The sequence below is a fragment of the Lepisosteus oculatus genome, chromosome 8 (genome assembly GCF_040954835.1).
Source record: "Lepisosteus oculatus isolate fLepOcu1 chromosome 8, fLepOcu1.hap2, whole genome shotgun sequence".
Classification (NCBI taxonomy): domain Eukaryota; kingdom Metazoa; phylum Chordata; class Actinopteri; order Semionotiformes; family Lepisosteidae; genus Lepisosteus; species Lepisosteus oculatus.
Genome location: NC_090703.1, coordinates 17,923,016 through 17,942,088, shown reverse-complemented (window position 1 = coordinate 17,942,088; position 19,073 = coordinate 17,923,016). Strand labels below are relative to the sequence as shown.

At 35.5% G+C, this 19,073-nt stretch overlaps 1 protein-coding gene across 7 annotated transcripts in view; it reads right to left on the bottom strand.

Moving 5' to 3' along the window:
* Positions 1-18,687, bottom strand: part of zbtb25 (zinc finger and BTB domain containing 25) — a 29,129-nt gene extending 10,442 nt beyond the window's left edge. The window contains exons 1-7 of one of the 7 annotated variants that reach the window (XM_015350793.2): positions 18,578-18,686; positions 17,499-17,524; positions 16,884-16,985; positions 15,399-15,481; positions 14,658-14,849; positions 10,456-11,420; positions 1-3,679 (exon numbers count right to left, since the gene is read on the bottom strand). In XM_015350793.2, coding sequence (XP_015206279.2) covers positions 3,447-3,679; positions 10,456-11,420; positions 14,658-14,849; positions 15,399-15,400 — 1,392 coding nt within the window. In that variant the 5' untranslated portion in view covers positions 15,401-15,481; positions 16,884-16,985; positions 17,499-17,524; positions 18,578-18,686 and the 3' untranslated portion in view covers positions 1-3,446. Of the gene's footprint in view, positions 3,680-10,455; positions 11,421-14,395; positions 14,481-14,657; positions 14,850-15,398; positions 15,482-16,883; positions 16,986-17,498; positions 17,525-18,577 lie in introns of those variants that run through there. The other 6 variants (XM_015350792.2, XM_015350795.2, XM_015350801.2 and 3 more) reach the window with 6 other exon arrangements.
* Between the last annotated feature and the right edge of the window lie 386 nt (positions 18,688-19,073).

Genomic DNA, 19,073 nt, shown 5'->3' with positions numbered 1-19,073 from the left:
TTCACAAGGTTTCAGCTTGTTTCATCTTAAAAGGACTGTTTGTAATGGATTTCAATCCTCAAAAATAAAAAAACCCTTATCTTTACCCGTTTTCTTGCATTTTCAAAAGGAACGTAAATAGTGTATCCAAAATGCTGCTTTTAATGTGTAAACTAAGCACTAATATTTAAATGAATTACTCAGCTAAATGTGAATGTCTATGACGCTAATTATATTTATACAGTGTCTATAAAAATGAGTGGAACAAATTCTCAGTTAAATACATTACATCATGGTACCATGCTGTAACACAATAAAATGTGAAAAAGTCCAAGGGGGTGAATACTTTTTATAGGCACTGTATAATATACATTTGCATAACTTTTAATTAAGTATTCTTAAATAAACATCCTTGCCTAAACTGTCTGATTTTTAAATATATGAACATTCTTGCCTGTAACAAGCAGACAACCTTTTTGTGTAAAGTATATACTGTATGACAATAGACTCCTCTCCATTGTCCAGTTTTTTAATGCAGAGTTAATTTTCCATGAAGGGACAATGCATGTCCATATTTTTAAAAATTCTTCAGAAACTGTTTTGTGGTCAAAATAAATAGCCCCTTCATAGGACACGGTGAATCTCATTTATGTTTGGGATTTAACTTTTATTATTTTTCTTTTTCAAAAGATATCATGAGACAATTAAAAATATTAAACATTCAGGCACGTGCCCCTTACAAATCACAGCTTCATGGCATGTGGAGACTTTTTAAAAAAGAATTCACGTCAAGCATGGTGTCACCCGACAACCGTGGGTTTCCTTCTGAACTCCTAGTATAAATATTTTTAGAAACCACACTTCGAGGGTGTTTCTGTTAAACAGCATGGGAGCTTGTATTTGGCCCTGTACATGCCTACTTTAAACATTTGTTTCCTGCTGTTATTATAATTTATGAGAAATTGTTTATTTGGGTGCACAAGAATGTATCAAGGGAATATATTTAAAATAAAGAGGCATGTATCAAGCTTAAATAAGTAAACTGTACAATGTACCCAAAATGTGTTTTTATATTTATATTACTTTTAAGAATACTGTATATGTTAATTAGCCAAACAATTAGGTTTTCAAAACTTTTTACCATAATAAAGAAAAATACACTGAAGAAATAGACGTTTCATTACTGCTGTACCCCAGATTTATTTTCCTGCAGTTATACTGTAAATAGTAGATAACATTTTTTGTAATTGTCCATATCTAACAAAATAGTAATGTTCACATTTAAATTTATTCTATTTCACTTTAGTGCAACTTTATCAATGTTTGGGTCCTCCAAATTGATAAAGTTCTTTATCAGCTGAATAATCACCATTTAGCACCAGGTCTTGCTTGTAAGAGAGAAAGCAAATAGCATCACTATTTCATTTCCTTTCACCTGAAACTGTTAATGATGAGACCTAGATTCCTCATTTCTGAAGCCACAATTTTCAGACTCCTCTGACTTCTAATAGTGTGTTTTCTCATACATTGCAGGACGATTTTAATAAACAAACAAGGTGGTTGTAGTCTGTTGTGCCGAATATGGGACCATCTACTGTGATCTCCAGCACCTTTCTCAACAGCTGTTGTTTGCATCTACACATTCTTGTTCCTGTCAGCTCGACTGACATTAGGAGGAAGGAAGATCATGAGCTGGTAACAGGTAACAATAGATAAACCTCTACCAGTTACAGCAGTACAGGATTCAAGTGCTTAACTTCACTCTTCAGAGTGAATAAACTCTTAAGGCACCACTCTGTTAGTCATGATTGTTCCTTTCAGGACAGACTTTAACTTGGCAAATTCTTTCCTCAATTCTTCCATCTTAGCAATTCCGCCTTCCTTATAAAAGTGATCAGCCAGAACTGCCAATACTCAGCAAAAGCTGGTGAATCAGTGGGTAACACCAGTAATGGGTTAAAAATGAATGACTCAGAGATGGGAAGTATGCATAAGTTTAAGGAACTGTGACCTTGATTTTTCAAAGTATTAATGAGTGGGATCAGTGAGATCCCAAATTTTGCAACCTCTTTTGGATGTGCTGTACCTCCTGGTACAACACCTTCTTTGATCTTCTCAGGGATTTTGTTTAATTCAGCTTCACCTCATTCACTATGTGGATTATGTGATAGATGCCAAATTAGTGGTGTACTGTAGTTCACTTTACCAAGGGTGAAAGTCTTCCTTAAAGCTTGCTGAATGGATCTTCTTTAAGGATATTCACTGCCCCTACAAAATAAGATGGCAATATTTCATTGAGAATACAGTACGACCACCAGTGGTATCTTTTTGCTGAAGGGTTCTTAGAGTCTGAAGAATGGGGACATAGTCATTATAAAAGGAATCCAAGGAAGGTTCCGGGATAACAACTTTTGTTGTAATGTATATTGAAATCTTGCCTTTACTTTGCTATATAGAATGCTAATTTCTTTCATCGTCAAAAAGTTTCCCAAGTACAAATCCAAATGCTTTTATTGAAGTTCCAATCAAATGCCATAGCTGTGCAAGCCACCACTGAACTTTAACCACATATCGTATGGTGTTTATTTGTAGGACTTGGTATTTACTAAATTTTGTCTTTGCATCCAACAGTGAAAAGAGACCAAGGGTGGATTCCCTTTCTTGTAAATAGGAAACTACTCCCGTTGAGTTCTAAGTCATTGCTTAGGCCCAGTCTGTTGCCACAGAAGACATTTTCTGCATTGGAAAAGCCATTATTTCCAAAGTGTGTTCTATGCATCTGAAGATAATATAAGCTTTCATGGCCTCTGAGTGCTCGTGAAGTCCTTGGAAAACAGTAGGTTTGTCCTAATTTCTGCAGTGATGAGGTCAACATATCGATTGAATGTCATCACTATGTCAGAAACCTTAGTAGAAACCTTTGCCACTACAAAGCGTGGCAGTATAAAGTACATAGATTGTTGTGCTATTTGGTCTTGAAAAGATTTGGTTAGGCAGCTATAAATTTCCCTTTCTGGCTCTTTTGTCATGAAATATTTGGATTAGTGTCAAGTAATATTGCTTTTAAAGATTTGCAGAGGAACCAGCCTTGTAATAGGAAGCTTGCTGTAGCCCTTGTCCTCCAGTATGAAGATGAGAATGTGTTGTAAAGGACTTGGATGTCTTCTTTTTCCTTCTCTTTCATCAGGGTGTGAGCTTTCCTGCAGGTCAGATCTGCCTGAGCAGCAATCATGTGCATTTGACACTCAGCATGATCTTGCAGTGCAGATTTCTTAAAGCACACTGCAGGGATAGTGTTGAACACTTTGAGCTTGTTTTGTTTGTTGAATGTGTTGTACTTTTGGCACAGAAAGCAAAATGTCCCTTGTCCCTTTTCAAACAAAACGCAATCTCTTCCAGTTCTTCTACAGTATGCAGCTGCTCTGTGTGGAAGCCACATATGAGCAAATCTGTCTGCTCTGTGGCTATTACTGAATACTATAACAGTTAATATTCATGCACTTGTAATGACTGTGCCTTTTCAGGCCGTCATACTGAGGGAAGCAGTTATGAATGGAGACCTGGACCTCAAGAATGCAAACAGAAGAAATGCTGTCCAGCTTGAAATTGATGTTATGCTTCTTTTGAGGAGGTCTGTCTTCAGCTGTTATGTCCTGAAAAGACCACGATGCTTTGAAGGCTGATTCTAGTTGTGACATATCTGCAAGCAGAGCACAGAACAACAAAGCAAGAAAAACACAAAGCGTTTTTTACAAAATATTACAAAACACATTATGTTCTACCTTTTTTATACATAGAATGGATCTTTTAATTAAGCAGGTTTGAAACGTTAAGGAAAGGCATGACTGCTTTATAATTCTATACCGTGATGGTGAAAATAGCTAAAACATATATTTTGTATTTTCTCAGATCTTACACTGGGTGTGGCCAACCCTGGTCCCAGAGAACGTTAATCTATCAGATTTATTGTCATCTTCAAATTGCTAAATTACAACTATTTAATTTAAAGCAGAAGGTTCAAATTTCAATTTAGCTGGCATTTGGAATCAGCAAAGGTCTTTCCTGATTTAAATTAACATGCTACTATTTTAAAAGGATTTATAAAACGAATTGGTAATGATGGATTATAAAAATGAACTGGTTTGTGGTTTCTAGGACCATTACAGGCCTTTCTTGTTTTATACAGAACAGTATAATAGTATAAATAAACTGAAATTATTGTTTCTTTACACAGTCTGCTATGATATACACTACACAGACTTCTTTATATACAGTAGGTACAATCAAACTGTCATAACTACAATTTGTAATCAATAGTAATATATATATATATTATGCTATTGAATGATCTTTCTTCTCCCCAAAACAACACTGTATGAGTGATGTGAGGGGAAAAAAGATGATGAAGCTGGGATTTGACACAGAAGTTATTTTTCTGAGTGTCAGAAACTGAACTGAATAGTTATAGGCTTTAGTATATATATTAAAGCCTAGTAGTATTAGGCAAAGTAAAATTAGTAAAATTAGGCATAGTAATATTAGGCAAAAGACAGAAAAAATAGGATTGCAGGGAAAGAAGAAAAATAAAACTAACCATATAGCACACTGACTCAGAGAGAATTTTAAAGCACATTCAAATGCCACTACTAAACTATAAAGATGAAGTGCATTTGGCTGAAAAAAAAACTTTATTTTTCTTTTTCTCAGCCATAAATGATGTTGAGGCAGAGTGGACAGTATCCTGTTTGCTGTTATATTCATCAAAGCCCTGATGATCAGACATGATTTTTCATACAAAAGAATGTTATTTTTGATTTTTCACACACACAAAAAAAATATTGACAGGATTGTTTAATTTGAAGATGCTTTCCCATAGTTAATAATATTCTCACTTAAGCAGGAAATAACAAGGCATACCGATTTAAAGCTGTTGCACATCAGACTAAGATAACAGCCTTTGGTCTTGAATACAACTCCACTGTCATGCTGTACATAAAATTCTCATCTGATTTTTTAAAAACATCAATCTAAAGCTTTATTACAGCTAGTTTACCCACCTACATGATAACTGCTTATTAACTTTAACTTATTTGCTTCCACAAATGACTTAAGAATAAACTAAGAAATCCAGATTAGGAAAGACCATAGTTTCCATAGTAACTCAGTTAGGAGGCTTGCAGCTGATCACAGATACCTGTATAGTATTTTCATTATATATATGATATAGTAAATCATTTCAGCTCTAATATGCTAAGCAAGGTTTATTCTTCTATAAATGTTAGCTACTAACAGCTTGCATGATAAAAACTGAAAGAGCATAATAATTTCTAAAACTCAGTTTCACCATGTAATGCACAAAGCAGAGATACAATGATATTGGGTTTGCAGAGAATTTTTAAAAACGGTTGCAAGAGAGAAGACACAAAAATAAAAAATGTTAATTTTAAGGATTACTTTTAAATAGATCTTTTCAAACAAGATATAGTTAATAAACAAAAAGCATTAGAACATTACTCAAAAATACTGCACATAAATTGTTCACTTGTTGTACAACTCTGTTCAACATAATTTAAAGGATATTTTTGTACCTATCAAGGAAGCCCATGTAAAAAATACACAGAATTTAAATAGTATAGTTTATTGGTCAGCTCTAAAAGCCCTCTACTGGTGGAAAAACATTACCACAAGGAAAATATGTGAATAAGTTGCCCGTTGTTACAAAACAATATCATCATTTGTAGAATTGCCTTAGATAAATAACCAGTGATGATGATAATAATTACTATTATTTCTGTAATAAAGCGCCACATATAGAAAAAGGCTACAAAAATAAGCCTTTCTATACTGATGATCTGTATTACAGTGCTTATACAGTAGGTGTCCTCATTCTATTAGCATGTGACATCTGTTCAAGAATGTTTTGTCATGCCAGTACAGTTTTGTGGTAGTACTGAAGTAACATGCTGGCTTTAGGAAATAGGGAATATGATTTTCAAATATAAAAACTGAAGATATTGTTATTCAAGTAATAAGAAAAGTTCTAACAGTTGTAATTGCACTTACTGCCTCAGTGGCTCAATTATTTTATACCTTTGTATTAAAAACTAGCATTGAATAGAAAACCACTAAAGAAAATGAATTCTGGACCATTACAATATCTAACAATGTCCCTTGATCCAACATTTTAAATACCTACAGTATGTGTTCAAACATGTTAAAACAAGGAAATACTGCGGATCACACTACTGCTGACATCCTCTACAGTTATCTTCACATTTCTATAAAACACACATTCCAGACATAGAAGTGCTGCAAAAACAATTTATTTGCAAAAACCTTTTTAAAGGACATGAACACACACACCAGTGTTTAAAATATTATTATATGAGTGAGACTCCCAAGTATTCAGGTGCTCAGGTAGAAAGAGTTAAGCAGCTATACAAAAAACAAAACACTTCAAATACACCAATGCTCACAGCCACAAAAATGCCATCCATCACAGAAGAAGTCTATGAAAAGAGCTGTTTGTCACTAATATCCAGTGCACTCTCATCAGGATTTCATTTAAAGCATTTCTCCTTCTTAACTGGAAACAATTTAGTACCCAACACTCATCACTGACACCATACTCAGGAAAACATTTTGAAAACAGTATATATTATAAGGCCCCTAAAATGCTTTTTCATGAATAAGGAGTATACATTTTTATCCTTTTCAAAACTGTCAGCATGGAAATTAATGAACAAAATATGTTTTTATGGAATATACCACACAATTCACTGAAAATGAGATTTATTTTATATAATTATTTGTGTAATTTTAATATGTTTAATGTTACTAATAGTACAACCAAAGACGATAGCCTAGTTACAAAATGTGTGAACTGTATCATTTTTAGTTTCATGATATATGGTATTTTAACATGCATTACTTTGGACAGTCATGATTAATATTGCTAAGTAAAATTCAGGATCTGCTACACTGGCAAAATCTTCAAGCCTGCTTGTCTATTCTAGTAAACAGTGATGATAAAAGGCTTGATCCTGAGGTTCTTAGAAACACTACCTATTTTCAAGGGATTTGTGAAAACAAATTCATCCATTTCCAGTGTGTGTTAAACAAGGCCTATGTTGTATTAGGCTGCCTAATTTAGACAGAACTGTCCTTTTTGCAATATAACGAACAAACAGTAGAAATTGATTGTTGGAATCAATGACATTTTTTGGCTTCCTGCCTTTTCTACTGGGTATACCAACACCTCTCTCTCCTAAAGCACCTTAAGATAGTTCTTAAGGTGCTTTGTGAAATATAGTAAGTAATACACAGTAGCCAAAGGTAACTAAACAATCAGAGCTATTCAATGCATCTTCAGATACAAAAAAATGTGTAGGTGACAAAAACATTATTACCACATTTACCACCTTTATTACCATATCAGTCATCTTCTATAACTTAGCTAATAATCAATACATCTTTATAGACTGCAATATGCTGGCAGTATTCCAAAAGTTTAGACCAATTACTAAAATGTTTGATCATTTGGATTTATTTTCCAGGGCTCCAAATGGATCAGGCAAAGCATACTGGTGAGCAAAAATCTTACTGGAAAATAGACCATTCTTTTAAATCAGATTGATATTAAATTACAACATCACAATATTTATATCTAGCAATATATTATTATTTATGTCATGTAGAAAATGTCAACAGACACACATGATCTACTCACTTTTTAAAGTGAAACAGAGAAATCTAAAAGTACAACAAACGTTTTGTTGGAGCCTTCAAAAGCCCAGTGTTCTAAGGCACTGCTCAGGAAAGTCATGAAGTGTCAAAAACAGAGGACCATATTCACCTGTACCTAATCAGTGAAACAAAAGTGGAATATTCCTTTGTTTACAGTTTGCCTTGCTGTGTTAAAATGATGTGCTATACTGTACATCCCTGTCACATAATTTCTGTTTGTATATACAAAATTACAATTCCTCACCTGAAGCGATAAGCCATGAAATGTAAAGGTACTTTGTTAAGCACACCGGTAAGCAGAAAAACTGGTGTAGCTCTAAGACTATGTAAACAAAATGACAAATTAAAATTTAATACTAAGTTTCCTAAAACTAAACTGAATATTTATTAAGCTACCCCATGTCATTCATTTATACCAAAATTTGCATTACAAAAAAACATTTCTAGACATGAACCCACTTTAGCTTATTGTAATTCTTATTTTCTTTTAAGTACAAGATGTTTGAACTAAATTGTGTCCCATGTCACTGAACGCAGGTAATGCCAAGATACAGAATAATGAGTTACTGAGCCCTAAAATAGCCAGGTAAAAGCAGATAAACTTGGGGTAAAGGAAATTATGTTATCCTTGCTTAGTAACAAGAGCTGACATTGTACTTGTCGGCCTTGGAGTTAGAATGACACTAACGCTTCAACACTGCCATCACATTTCTGAGTCCCAACGGGACAGATGTCATGTATATGTATATATTGTATACTTGTATATTGTATATATACGTATTTTTTTAAACAACACCAGCCTTTTCTCCAGAGTACCCACTAGTGCATTCTGAATTATGTACTGTGAATGTGTAACCATGACAACATGCAAAGTCAATAGGTTTTGCACATATACTGTATATTTATACACATACAATGCACTGCAGATTTATTCATACCATCGGTGACTCAAAACCAAAACCAATCATACAACAGTAACCTTTACAGATTGGTAATTTGTCTTGCTTAAATTCTTGCTGTTACATTTTAAACATGCTTAAACGTACTGTACAGATCAAAGGAGTATTTGTCATAAAGTGCAGAAAAACACCAGATCACACTTATTCATACCGCTTTAACATTTTAACATAATGTCTTCTTACATCCAGTCAGGCCTTGAAGACCACATTCATTCAGGTGACATTGAATGGTATCCTTGTTGAAAATCTCCAACTGTTGCTGTTGGATTTATGTTTGCCTCCTGAATCACTTCTTATCTCGTAACAGAATACACTTGTCTTCTCTTTCTGGTGAGTTGGTCCCTAAGTCAAAAGTCTTAAACTTCTTAAAGCACAGTAAGGTGGAAAGTGGTAAATTAGCCTTTTGTTGATTTTTTTATAGCCATCCCCCAACTTGTGGAATTTAATTACCATTTGCCTACTATATTCGGAGAGCTCTCTGACATTCGTCATAATGATGCTGCTACTGCTGAATGTTTTCCATGTATTCCTATCTAGCTTCAGATTCACTGCACTTTCAAAGAACAGAATGTTATTGTAGATTGTTTTAGATTGGATATTATTTAAAGGAATATTTGAAAGCTTGAGTAAACGGACCATCAAATTTTCCAAGATTCAATTAATTATGCATGACAAATATGACTTTGCTCTGTGCACTACTATTAAGATTACAACATAACATTTTTAGTCATTTTTAAACAAGACAAGGTTGAATCTGTAGCTCATTCTATTAGGTTTTGTTTGTTCCTAGTTCTCCTTAGATAAAGTACAAATAAATCCGTATTCCTGTATATACAGGATACTGTATGTGCATGCATGTTAAATGTTGACCAAGGATACAGCATTTGGCCAAGTATAGACTTGTCAACTTCTAAATGATAGAATATTTTCAATTTTTGTATGTGTTACTTTACAAATCTTAGATATAAATAGCATTATACCGCATAACAAAGTCAATTATATTCACCTTGAAAACGATTTGTTGTAGACAGCAGGACTACAGTGGAGGAAACAATTGTTTAGAAGCAGATGATTTTCCTGGGTCCCTCCATTAGCTATTCCATTGTCAAAATAATACTGTAACGCAAACAATCTGCGGTATGATTTCTCACTAGTGCTGGTTATTCACAAGGTAATTAACACAGTTCGAGATAAAGCACTGATAAATTGAAGACTGAATTAATACATACCCTAGATATGGAAGTAAGCAGGTTTGCTCATTTAATTTCTTTTACTCTAGGACCGTAGTTAAGAACTGGAGTTGAACCCTTACAGTGGTGATAATTCTAATGAGCTTATGAAGATGAAAAAGGTTGTGTTGAACACCAGTACCATACGGTAGCCTGACTGATAATAAAGCAGATGCACACTTACTGAAACCAACAATACAGCTTCAAGAACAGCAGACAGCGCTATAATGGGTATAATTAGTGCCACATGAAAGGAAGCAAATGTTATAGAAAAAGGAGAAGGTGAAAAAAATGGAATATCAGAAGTAGGTGAAAAGGCCAAATTTGTTTAGGATTCCAAGACTAGTTCTATTCTACAACAACAGTGTCAATGCTTTCTTGGGAAATCTCAGAATCTAAGGAATAACACGAGCTGACATTGTCTTGAGAGTCCCTAGCAGATTCTTCGACTCCATACTCAGACTGACTTTCACAGTAATGCTGGGATGCCTGGATCAGCTGACTACAAAAGCGGTTGTACCTGTGATAGCGGGAGTGTTTACCTGTATGCGTGTACATGTGTTCCTGCAATTGGCTCTTTTGTGCAAATCTGAGACTGCAGATAGCACAAGCAATCTTTCGCTTCCGGGAGTAAGGGCTGCCACTTTTCAGTTCCGCTGCCAGCTCTTCAGAAGACAATGTCAATGACTGGCTCTGCCGGAGGGCTTCCTCTAGGCTACCCGAGTCTGGCTGGTCCTGTGACTGTGGGCTTTTCCGCACCAAGAAGCTCTGCAGGTGCCTCTCCTCTAGGCTCTCAAAGTCTTCACTCATCTTCTGCACTTCGCCAAGGTTATTGTTTTCCAAGATGCCAGCTGGGACCCCAAAAGGAAGAGAACCACTGGCGTGTGTATACAAGTGTTCACGCAGGTTACGGCGCGAGCTGCAGCGCTCCCCGCAGTAATGACAATAGAGGGGCTTTGGGCTGTCTTTGAAAAATCCTGGGCTTTGACTCTCCGGGTTTTGTGGGGAGCTAGTCTGGGGCTCTGCCGACAGCTCCAACTCCGTCTTTTCCTGCTTTATGGTCACAGAGATGTTTGGTGCCTCAGGTTCATCTCTGGAAGTTACAGAAGAAGGTCCATGAAGACTAGACAATGGTCTATCAGAAGATGTCCCTTCCAGTCCTACAGCAAGTGACAACTGGATCTGAGGACGGTCAGCTTGAGTCCCAGACATCTCTTCCTCTAAAACTCTAGACCGGTTTTCTTTGAGGCCCAGGTTTTCCTTGGCAGCCATCTGTGATGATATCTGGATCCCATACAAGTTTGAAATTTTGATTGTATCAGAAGCTGCCTCCTGCCCACCTTCACCTGTGTTACGGTAAAGCTGGTAGGCATGAAGGAATTTAATTCCTTCCTGCAGTCGACTTTGGTCCACCTGCTGCTTGGGGCCCATTCCAGTGTACATGATATGGAGCAAGTAACTGAAGACATCAGGCTGTATGTCAGTAGGTTGTATTTTAATGCACTCACTGTTAGGAGATAAACAAAAAGGAAAAAAATAGTCTGTTGTGAGAGCTTATGAATTCACCTTTAAAAAGACAAACAATGTTTAAAACTGAAACCAAGATAAAACTGAACAGTGCTTTGTTGCATTTTGACGTAACTGACATTAGGCTGAAACTGTAAACTGAGAGAACTATCTATCCACTCATACTATTATTTTCTATTGATCTTAAATATTGTTAGCAAGAGAAATTCTGTTTGAGCCTCATAATGACCCTCACTCTTGTGTATCATGTGAGGAAATTAATATGGAGATGATATCCATACTCTAATCTTTACATCCCTGCTGTCTAGTTTGCTGTTTACTCAACGATAAGTTAAATCTCCTTTTAATTGATAATATTGTATTTGGATCTGTAGCAGAATCTAGCTTCTCAGGCATTATATCAACAAGGGGTTAACCCTTGCACATTATAACAAAACAGACAAAGTCTGTTAACAAGATTAATTTGGAAGCAACATTTTCTTAAATTTCTCATTAATGACAACTGAAAGGAATGCCTGAACAACAACTGAAAAACTCATTTATACTTTCCATCACACTTAGAAGTGGTATAACATGCTTGAGTTCTGAGTGTCTGGTGAAAACGATCCAAACACATTGTTGATGCCAATTACTCGTGGGCCTGGAAACAGCTGGGTTGTTTCCCAGTAAAGTATTTTACTATACTTACACTTGGGGCAGAAGATTTACATTTTTACACACTGGACTTTTAATTTCTAAGAATGGAAGTTGCATCATTTACCCAATTGCTGACCCGAAGATCTGCAATTTCTGAGGGACAACATTTCACTATCTTGACATTGCAAACTAAGAACCTTTACTTAAAACCTTGTGATCAGCAAGTATTTTCTTGGTTCAAGAATGATCATTTCTTCCTGCAGTATGAAAAAAATGCGTTCAAAACTTTATTGACTAAGAACATATGTTAATTTATATTATATTAATATCCTGAGCATTCATTTTTAGTTTTTTTTACTTCAGAGTAAAAGTTACACTCCTTGATTCAAACGCAAGCTTTTTTTAGCAGTACTATGACAGTATCCCCTTAAAACTACTTTAATAAACAAACTTTTAAATTAAAACTAATTTGAAACTTAATAAACTAAAAGTAATAAAGATATTGTGGCTTCCAAAAGATAACTTTCCCAACAGAGGAATTAAGCTGTCCTTACGCTGTGAGTTGAGATGGCCAAGAATGTTGTACCAGACCTGGATAAACAGAAGACATCTGGACCTGTGTAATTGTAACTCCTATGATGTTTGTGACTAAAAACTAAACAAGTAATAATATAGTTACAATCACAATAGCAATAAATCTTATTTGTGTAGCCCTATTTACTTATATAGTGCTTTTCAAAAAGTTCCCAAAGTATAAACAAGCCAAAAAAAACAAGCATATTACATATAACATATATTATAAATAAAAATCACACGAACCATAATAAAACCAATAAAATATCAAAAACAACTGATAAATGAACAAAGCAAAAAAATGTAAGAGAATTAAAAAAAACTTTTATTTAGTAGAATGCTTATAGTTATTATTTGCTTAGCAGATACTCTTATCTAGGGTGACTTACAACAGCAGAAAGTAAATACAATTAACATAAGTTAAGAAAGAATAATACTACAGTAAAATGTAATCAATACAGTTCTTGGCAGTAGAACCACCATGATAATCACAATAATCAATTCTTGATTAAATAATAGTGTGTTACGTTCTTTGCATCACAGGAGATAAGGTCCTTCATCGAGCAATATTTTGTAAATGTCACAACTTGCACTTTCATTTGAGACACTGGATTCAAAATTCACGTGAGAGTCAAAGATTGCACCAAGGCTACTGACTTCTGTTAAAGAATTAATATCAAGACCATCGATAACACACTAAAGCTACCACCTTTTTGCAGCTAATGTACAGTAACATCACAGGCAATGCAACAAAATGTAAACTGTAAACTAAAGCAGCACTTTGTATTTTTCCTGTGCCCTCCTCACCTTGTCAGATTGGGTATTTCTCTTCTGCACAAAGAGGTAACTTTGTCACAACCCATTCGTCTTCTAAAGGTTGTGTAAATGTAAACTCGCAGGACAGAAAAGCTTCTTGGAGAAAACACCCACCTCCATCTTATGAGAAACATGTTTGGATATAAAGTTTTTTTTTTTTGCTTTTTAAAATATTTATGCTGCATTGTTTCGGGCTTTTGTTTATACTTTCAACTGATAATTCTAAGCTAATTGGAAAATACTGTATACCTTTTTACTTTGGATTCAATATTCTAGAAAGCTTGTATCTGCCCAGATAAATTGGAACAAAAGCCTGTACATCTTCAGCAAACCAGGGCAGAGTTCTTTCTTTCTTCTACCGATCTACAACCTTACTGGACCATCTTTTTTCTTGTGCACTGACTGCAGAAACATGATGAAGAAAGTTGTTTTCCCTGTTCCCTACTCTGCTTGCTGATGAGTAAGTAAGAGATTGTTGTGAGGCTGGGGTTTAACTAGTTTTTGATCAGTTCAGCAAAATAGCCAGGGCAACAACCACCCCCAACTATACTATACATAACACTAATGAGTTTGGTGCAGCAGTGGAATGGGCATATTACCCGAAATAACCAAAGTGCAATGGGCTGTTCTTATCACTACACTTCACTACTTTCCATCACAATAACTGACTATAATGGCACATAAGATCTTAAAACTCAAGTTACTGTACTTCAGTAACTTCAGCATTCTTCTTAAACATGACATTATTTTCTTTAAATTCAATATTATCACAGACATTCTAAGAAAGATTAAGCATATACTGTTTATTATTAGGAATGATGATCCACCTTCTCAAAAGAAGATAATTGTATTTTTTTTACTGAAAACCTAAATTCAACAGCCATTTTCAAGTGCCCAACCTATATAAGCACCAAACCTGATATACTGTACCAAAAAGTTGGCCTCTTCTTGTGAGGAGTTCCAATGCTCCTGGGAAACACTGGGAGTGATGTCATCCTAACAGTCTCACATTTCTCTGAGTGTGAAAATGCGATGGTATTTGATAATCATTGGGTAAAAAGCAGACAGTGATGCATTACACAGTACAATTATGATCTTCCTAATCCTTATGATAAGTTACATTAATATCCTATTTTAAATTAGTTATATTAATATTAGGGCACCCATCCTGTTAACAGCATTCATTCCTTACCTTGACTGATGAATGAAGATCATCTTAAAGTAGTTGGAGAAAGCAGCGAGCACAGCACGGTGAGCCTTGAAATACACATTGCCAATGGCCACAGTGCAGTCACACAGAAAACCAAACTCCCGCTGTATGTTCAGCTGCTGTAAGAGGAACAGGCTGTGGCTAGACACGTCCATGACACCACGGTGACCCGACCTGCCACAGACAAAAGTCATTATGGTAATGTGTATGCCTGTGTGTTTTTATTATGCTTAATTCATTCTCAGCATTTTGTGAGCCCTGAGTCACATAAACTTTTACTCAGTCCTAATGAGCGGCCCCTGCTGATTCAACAGACATATGATGTACTGTAGATATCCCTCTAAGCATACTGAATCCATAGGATGTCTGCTTATGGTCTGTGGTTCATGCCCAGGATGGTGGGAACAGACAGCATAAGTAAATTCATTATTTACATTTTGACACCACCTAGTGACTAATGCAGTGTCATTATTTGAGATAAATCTATTGCTGTCTCTAATGCACTGTTAATGTCACTTGCATGATGTTTCACTGCCCTCCACTTGCAGTTTTTCCCAAGAAAGAAAGATTGTAAAACATATGACCCCTGCTGGCCAAAGACATACAGTATGTATATATAATTGTATAAGATATACAAATTGCGCTATACTGTACATTGCAGTGGAATTCCTTTTAGAAATGTCTTAATCCACAATCTTATAATAAAAATACAGTGGAACTCACATCAGGAAAAATTAGAAAGTCTGCAGTCCCCCATTTTTATTGTTAAACGTTGGTCTCTTGAGTCACCAATAATTCATCGACAACTATTGAAGGAGGTACAATAAGAATTGAAAGAAATTTACCACTCTGTTTTATAAAATGTATATCAATGTCAATTATTAAATGTTTACAGTGTCATTCTGATTAATTGTTTAGTCATGATTGAGTATGGTACAGCTGAGAGACTTTGGCGCATAAGCATAGATGAGGTGATGTAAATTGCTTGAAAAAATCCTAGTGTAAATCAATATGAATCAATATGGTCTGCTCATCAAGAGAACATCACTTTCCTGTTATCAGCATATTGAAAGCTGGTCATAATCAGTGCACTGTCACTTGCCATCTGGGGTGTTCAGAACCAGCTATTTCTAAGCTGGCAAGCCTTTACAGCCAAACACAGTCTATCAACATGAGGCCATCATCTGGGAGATCATGAAACATGAAATCTAGCTGAGATCAATATATAATCATTCTCACTTTCTTCTTCGTTTTGATCATTTTTTCCACTGCAGTTTCCACTGCATAAGAAACCCAAGGTCCTAATGACCAAAACCATCAGCAGTTCAATTATGAGGAGGCAGCTAAACTTTAACATTCCTCTTGCAGGCCAGATGACCACACAGTTGCACAGTGCTCACCTACTGTATGTTTATCGATGCAAAAGAATGAGGTGAAGTGAGCAACACCTCATATGGACTCACCAGTACCATAGTCAAGTGCTCTTTAGTAATGAATCTAAATTTTTATGTAGACCATGCTGATGGATGTTATGAGTCTGGCACAGATATGTACTATGATACATTAATTATACACCAATAATGAATAATACACCAATCATTGTGGAGATACAAGTGTGATGTTTTTTTCAGGTGGATCTAGTTGCTACAGAACTGTACTGGTAGTGATTGGACAGTCACCTGACTGCAGCACTACCTTGGTCAAGTCCTTCCATCAAGCTCATCTTGACAAAACAGCATTCCAGTAGAACAACTTTATATGCTTGTGGTTTATTGTGAGATGAAAGATATACTACGGATGCTCTCCTGGCCAGACCTGAACCTCACTGAACGCATGTGGGTTGAGCTGGGATAATGTGTGGCATCTAGGATTCAGTGAACAGGCACCTGATTGTACAAAATGATTGTTCAACTCTGTCACTCAAGTGATGACTGACTAATCTTGAGATCACCTAGACAATGAATGGCTGAATTTGATCCCATGTTATTTTTTATATAGCAAAATTATCATTTTAGACAGGGAAATCCCAGTTGACTCTGTTGTATTTAATGTGTATACTGTATGTGAATCTAACCTTTCAATTTAATACTGCAAGGTCAGTTATATTGCAGATTAAGACAATGTAGCCTTATTTTCTGTTAGCTCCTCACTGGAGGTGGGAAACTGGAGCCACCAAAAGAACTTGGATGAAGAAGATCAGACACTCACCACTTGGGTCAACTGAGTGGCAGTTTGGGGCAAATGAAGACTTTTCCTCTTTAGCAGAAATGGAGTGTCTCTGGCACATAGGGTCACCACTTATCCACCAGCCTGAGGACAGTAATTGTTTTTTTTATAAAATAAGGTTGAAATCATTTTATTAAATTTGCATTTTTTGCATGAAGTTTACTGTTGGTATCTAGCTTATACAAGAATTAATATGAAATACCAATGATCTTGAGTATAACTTTCTCTTTTGGTCTCTTCAATACAGAGAACAACGTGACATACAGCCAAAGTTTCAGCATCACAATGCCACTCCTGAACCTGGAGTGCAACTGTATCTCTTGGTTTTCATTCCTCCCTGTACACTTAATGACCTGATTTGAATCAAATGTTCATTTAATTGTTTTTTATTACCACTATAACCAGGTCTTTACAAATTGAGGACCATCAAATATGTATATGGCCTGATGGTCTGCAGCATACCAAGGCCAGACGTAAATGTCACTGCTTTAGACATGATAAATGATATGAGACACAAACATTTCAAAGATGCTTTTGTTAGCTGTCAACAGATTAATATAGTGTACTATGTCCATTATACATAATTAAAAGCTTCACCTTTGTCTGACTCCCAGGAAAATCCCCTGTGGGGTGAAATCATTTATAATTCTTCTGATATAGTTTATTAATAGTTTAGTAGGAGTATTGACAAATTATGTCTTCTAGCCTGGTCCTGGTGAACCCCGATTCAGTTAGTTTTCTAGATCATCCAATATCACCTGTACTTTAAAAGTTTAGAACACTTGTAAATTACTGTTTAATTAAGGCGGTAATAAACTCACTTAATGGAACTTCTGTACATAAGAGCTGAAGAGCATTCTAATTTTAAAATAATCAATAAATTACATAATTCAACAAATCACTTGTTTAATGGATTACAGATACATTGTCCCACATTAACTCTGCTGTTACCTAAAAAAACGCCCAACTGGGGCTCTCCACAACTAAGGTTGGAGATCCCCTTCTTTAGTCCTAAAGCTGAGGAAAGATACACAATTCTGAATAAAACGATCAACACTTTTTTATAACTCTACCACTTCCGTTTTCTTTTGTATATTACCTGTGACAAACGAGTGATTTGCTTATATGTATTCAGAGAAATGTAGTGTACTGTTTTTTTATTGGAACCAATGACAATTACACGTTTAGTCGACAGGAATATTCTATTTGACATTACAACTCTTACAACATTAATTAATATTTCATTCTAGTGATATACAGTATATATACACGCACCATGCATACGCACACAAACATCAAATACATTAAACCAATACCCAAAACTTAAATTATGTATCTAAGAGAATATGTGTGGGGATCTTCGTTATTTGATCATGTGCACTAAAAAACAGTCCCCATTATATTTTGCTTTGTCTGTGTCAAATGTAACCATAAGTGAGTAAAAAAAAAATCCTGAAACGTTATTATCAAAAGATTCCCCCATGCAATGCAACTAGCTTAACTAATTCCAAGCCAGCACATCCATTTTTCACGGCTGCTCTGAATCAGAGCTCACGGTAAAAACAGACATTGCTATGGAATGTGCCATGCAACCCAAGACCGCGTGCATGCATTTCAATTCAGCATTTAATCGCAAAATAATAATTAATGTTGTAAATGCGAAAACTATTTCTTACCACCTATATTCTAGAGATTGGTTTAGATTTCGTATTTGTTGCTGCAGAGACGTTCTCGTACGGTCTCGCGCTGCTTGTCTACGACTGTGAGCTCAGCTAGCTATTGTGTCACATGACAGCACTGTAAATGAGCAGAACGTACAAAGGGGCTTCTAACGGGGCAATTATTTTTTTTATTGTTGTGTCTACCGGAAGCTGCTGGCTTGTGTTTGTATAGCAGCTATATTAACACAAAGTTACGTTTAACTTGTTCTTCTCCCATAACATACCGAAACCAAACAAAAACATCCACTTCTGAACTTGTTAAAAGTGTTCGGCAAGGACGTAGATGATAAAACACTCTTTTTTTATATTTCAAAAGTGTTATTATTGTGCGTGATGTTAAAGAAGAAATCTTTCTCACGTGAGCAAATTTGCAAAACGACTTGACCACATGTGACTCTTCATTATTTACGCATCTTTGTTTTATAGTTCAGGGGGCTTGGCTTATTGGTTC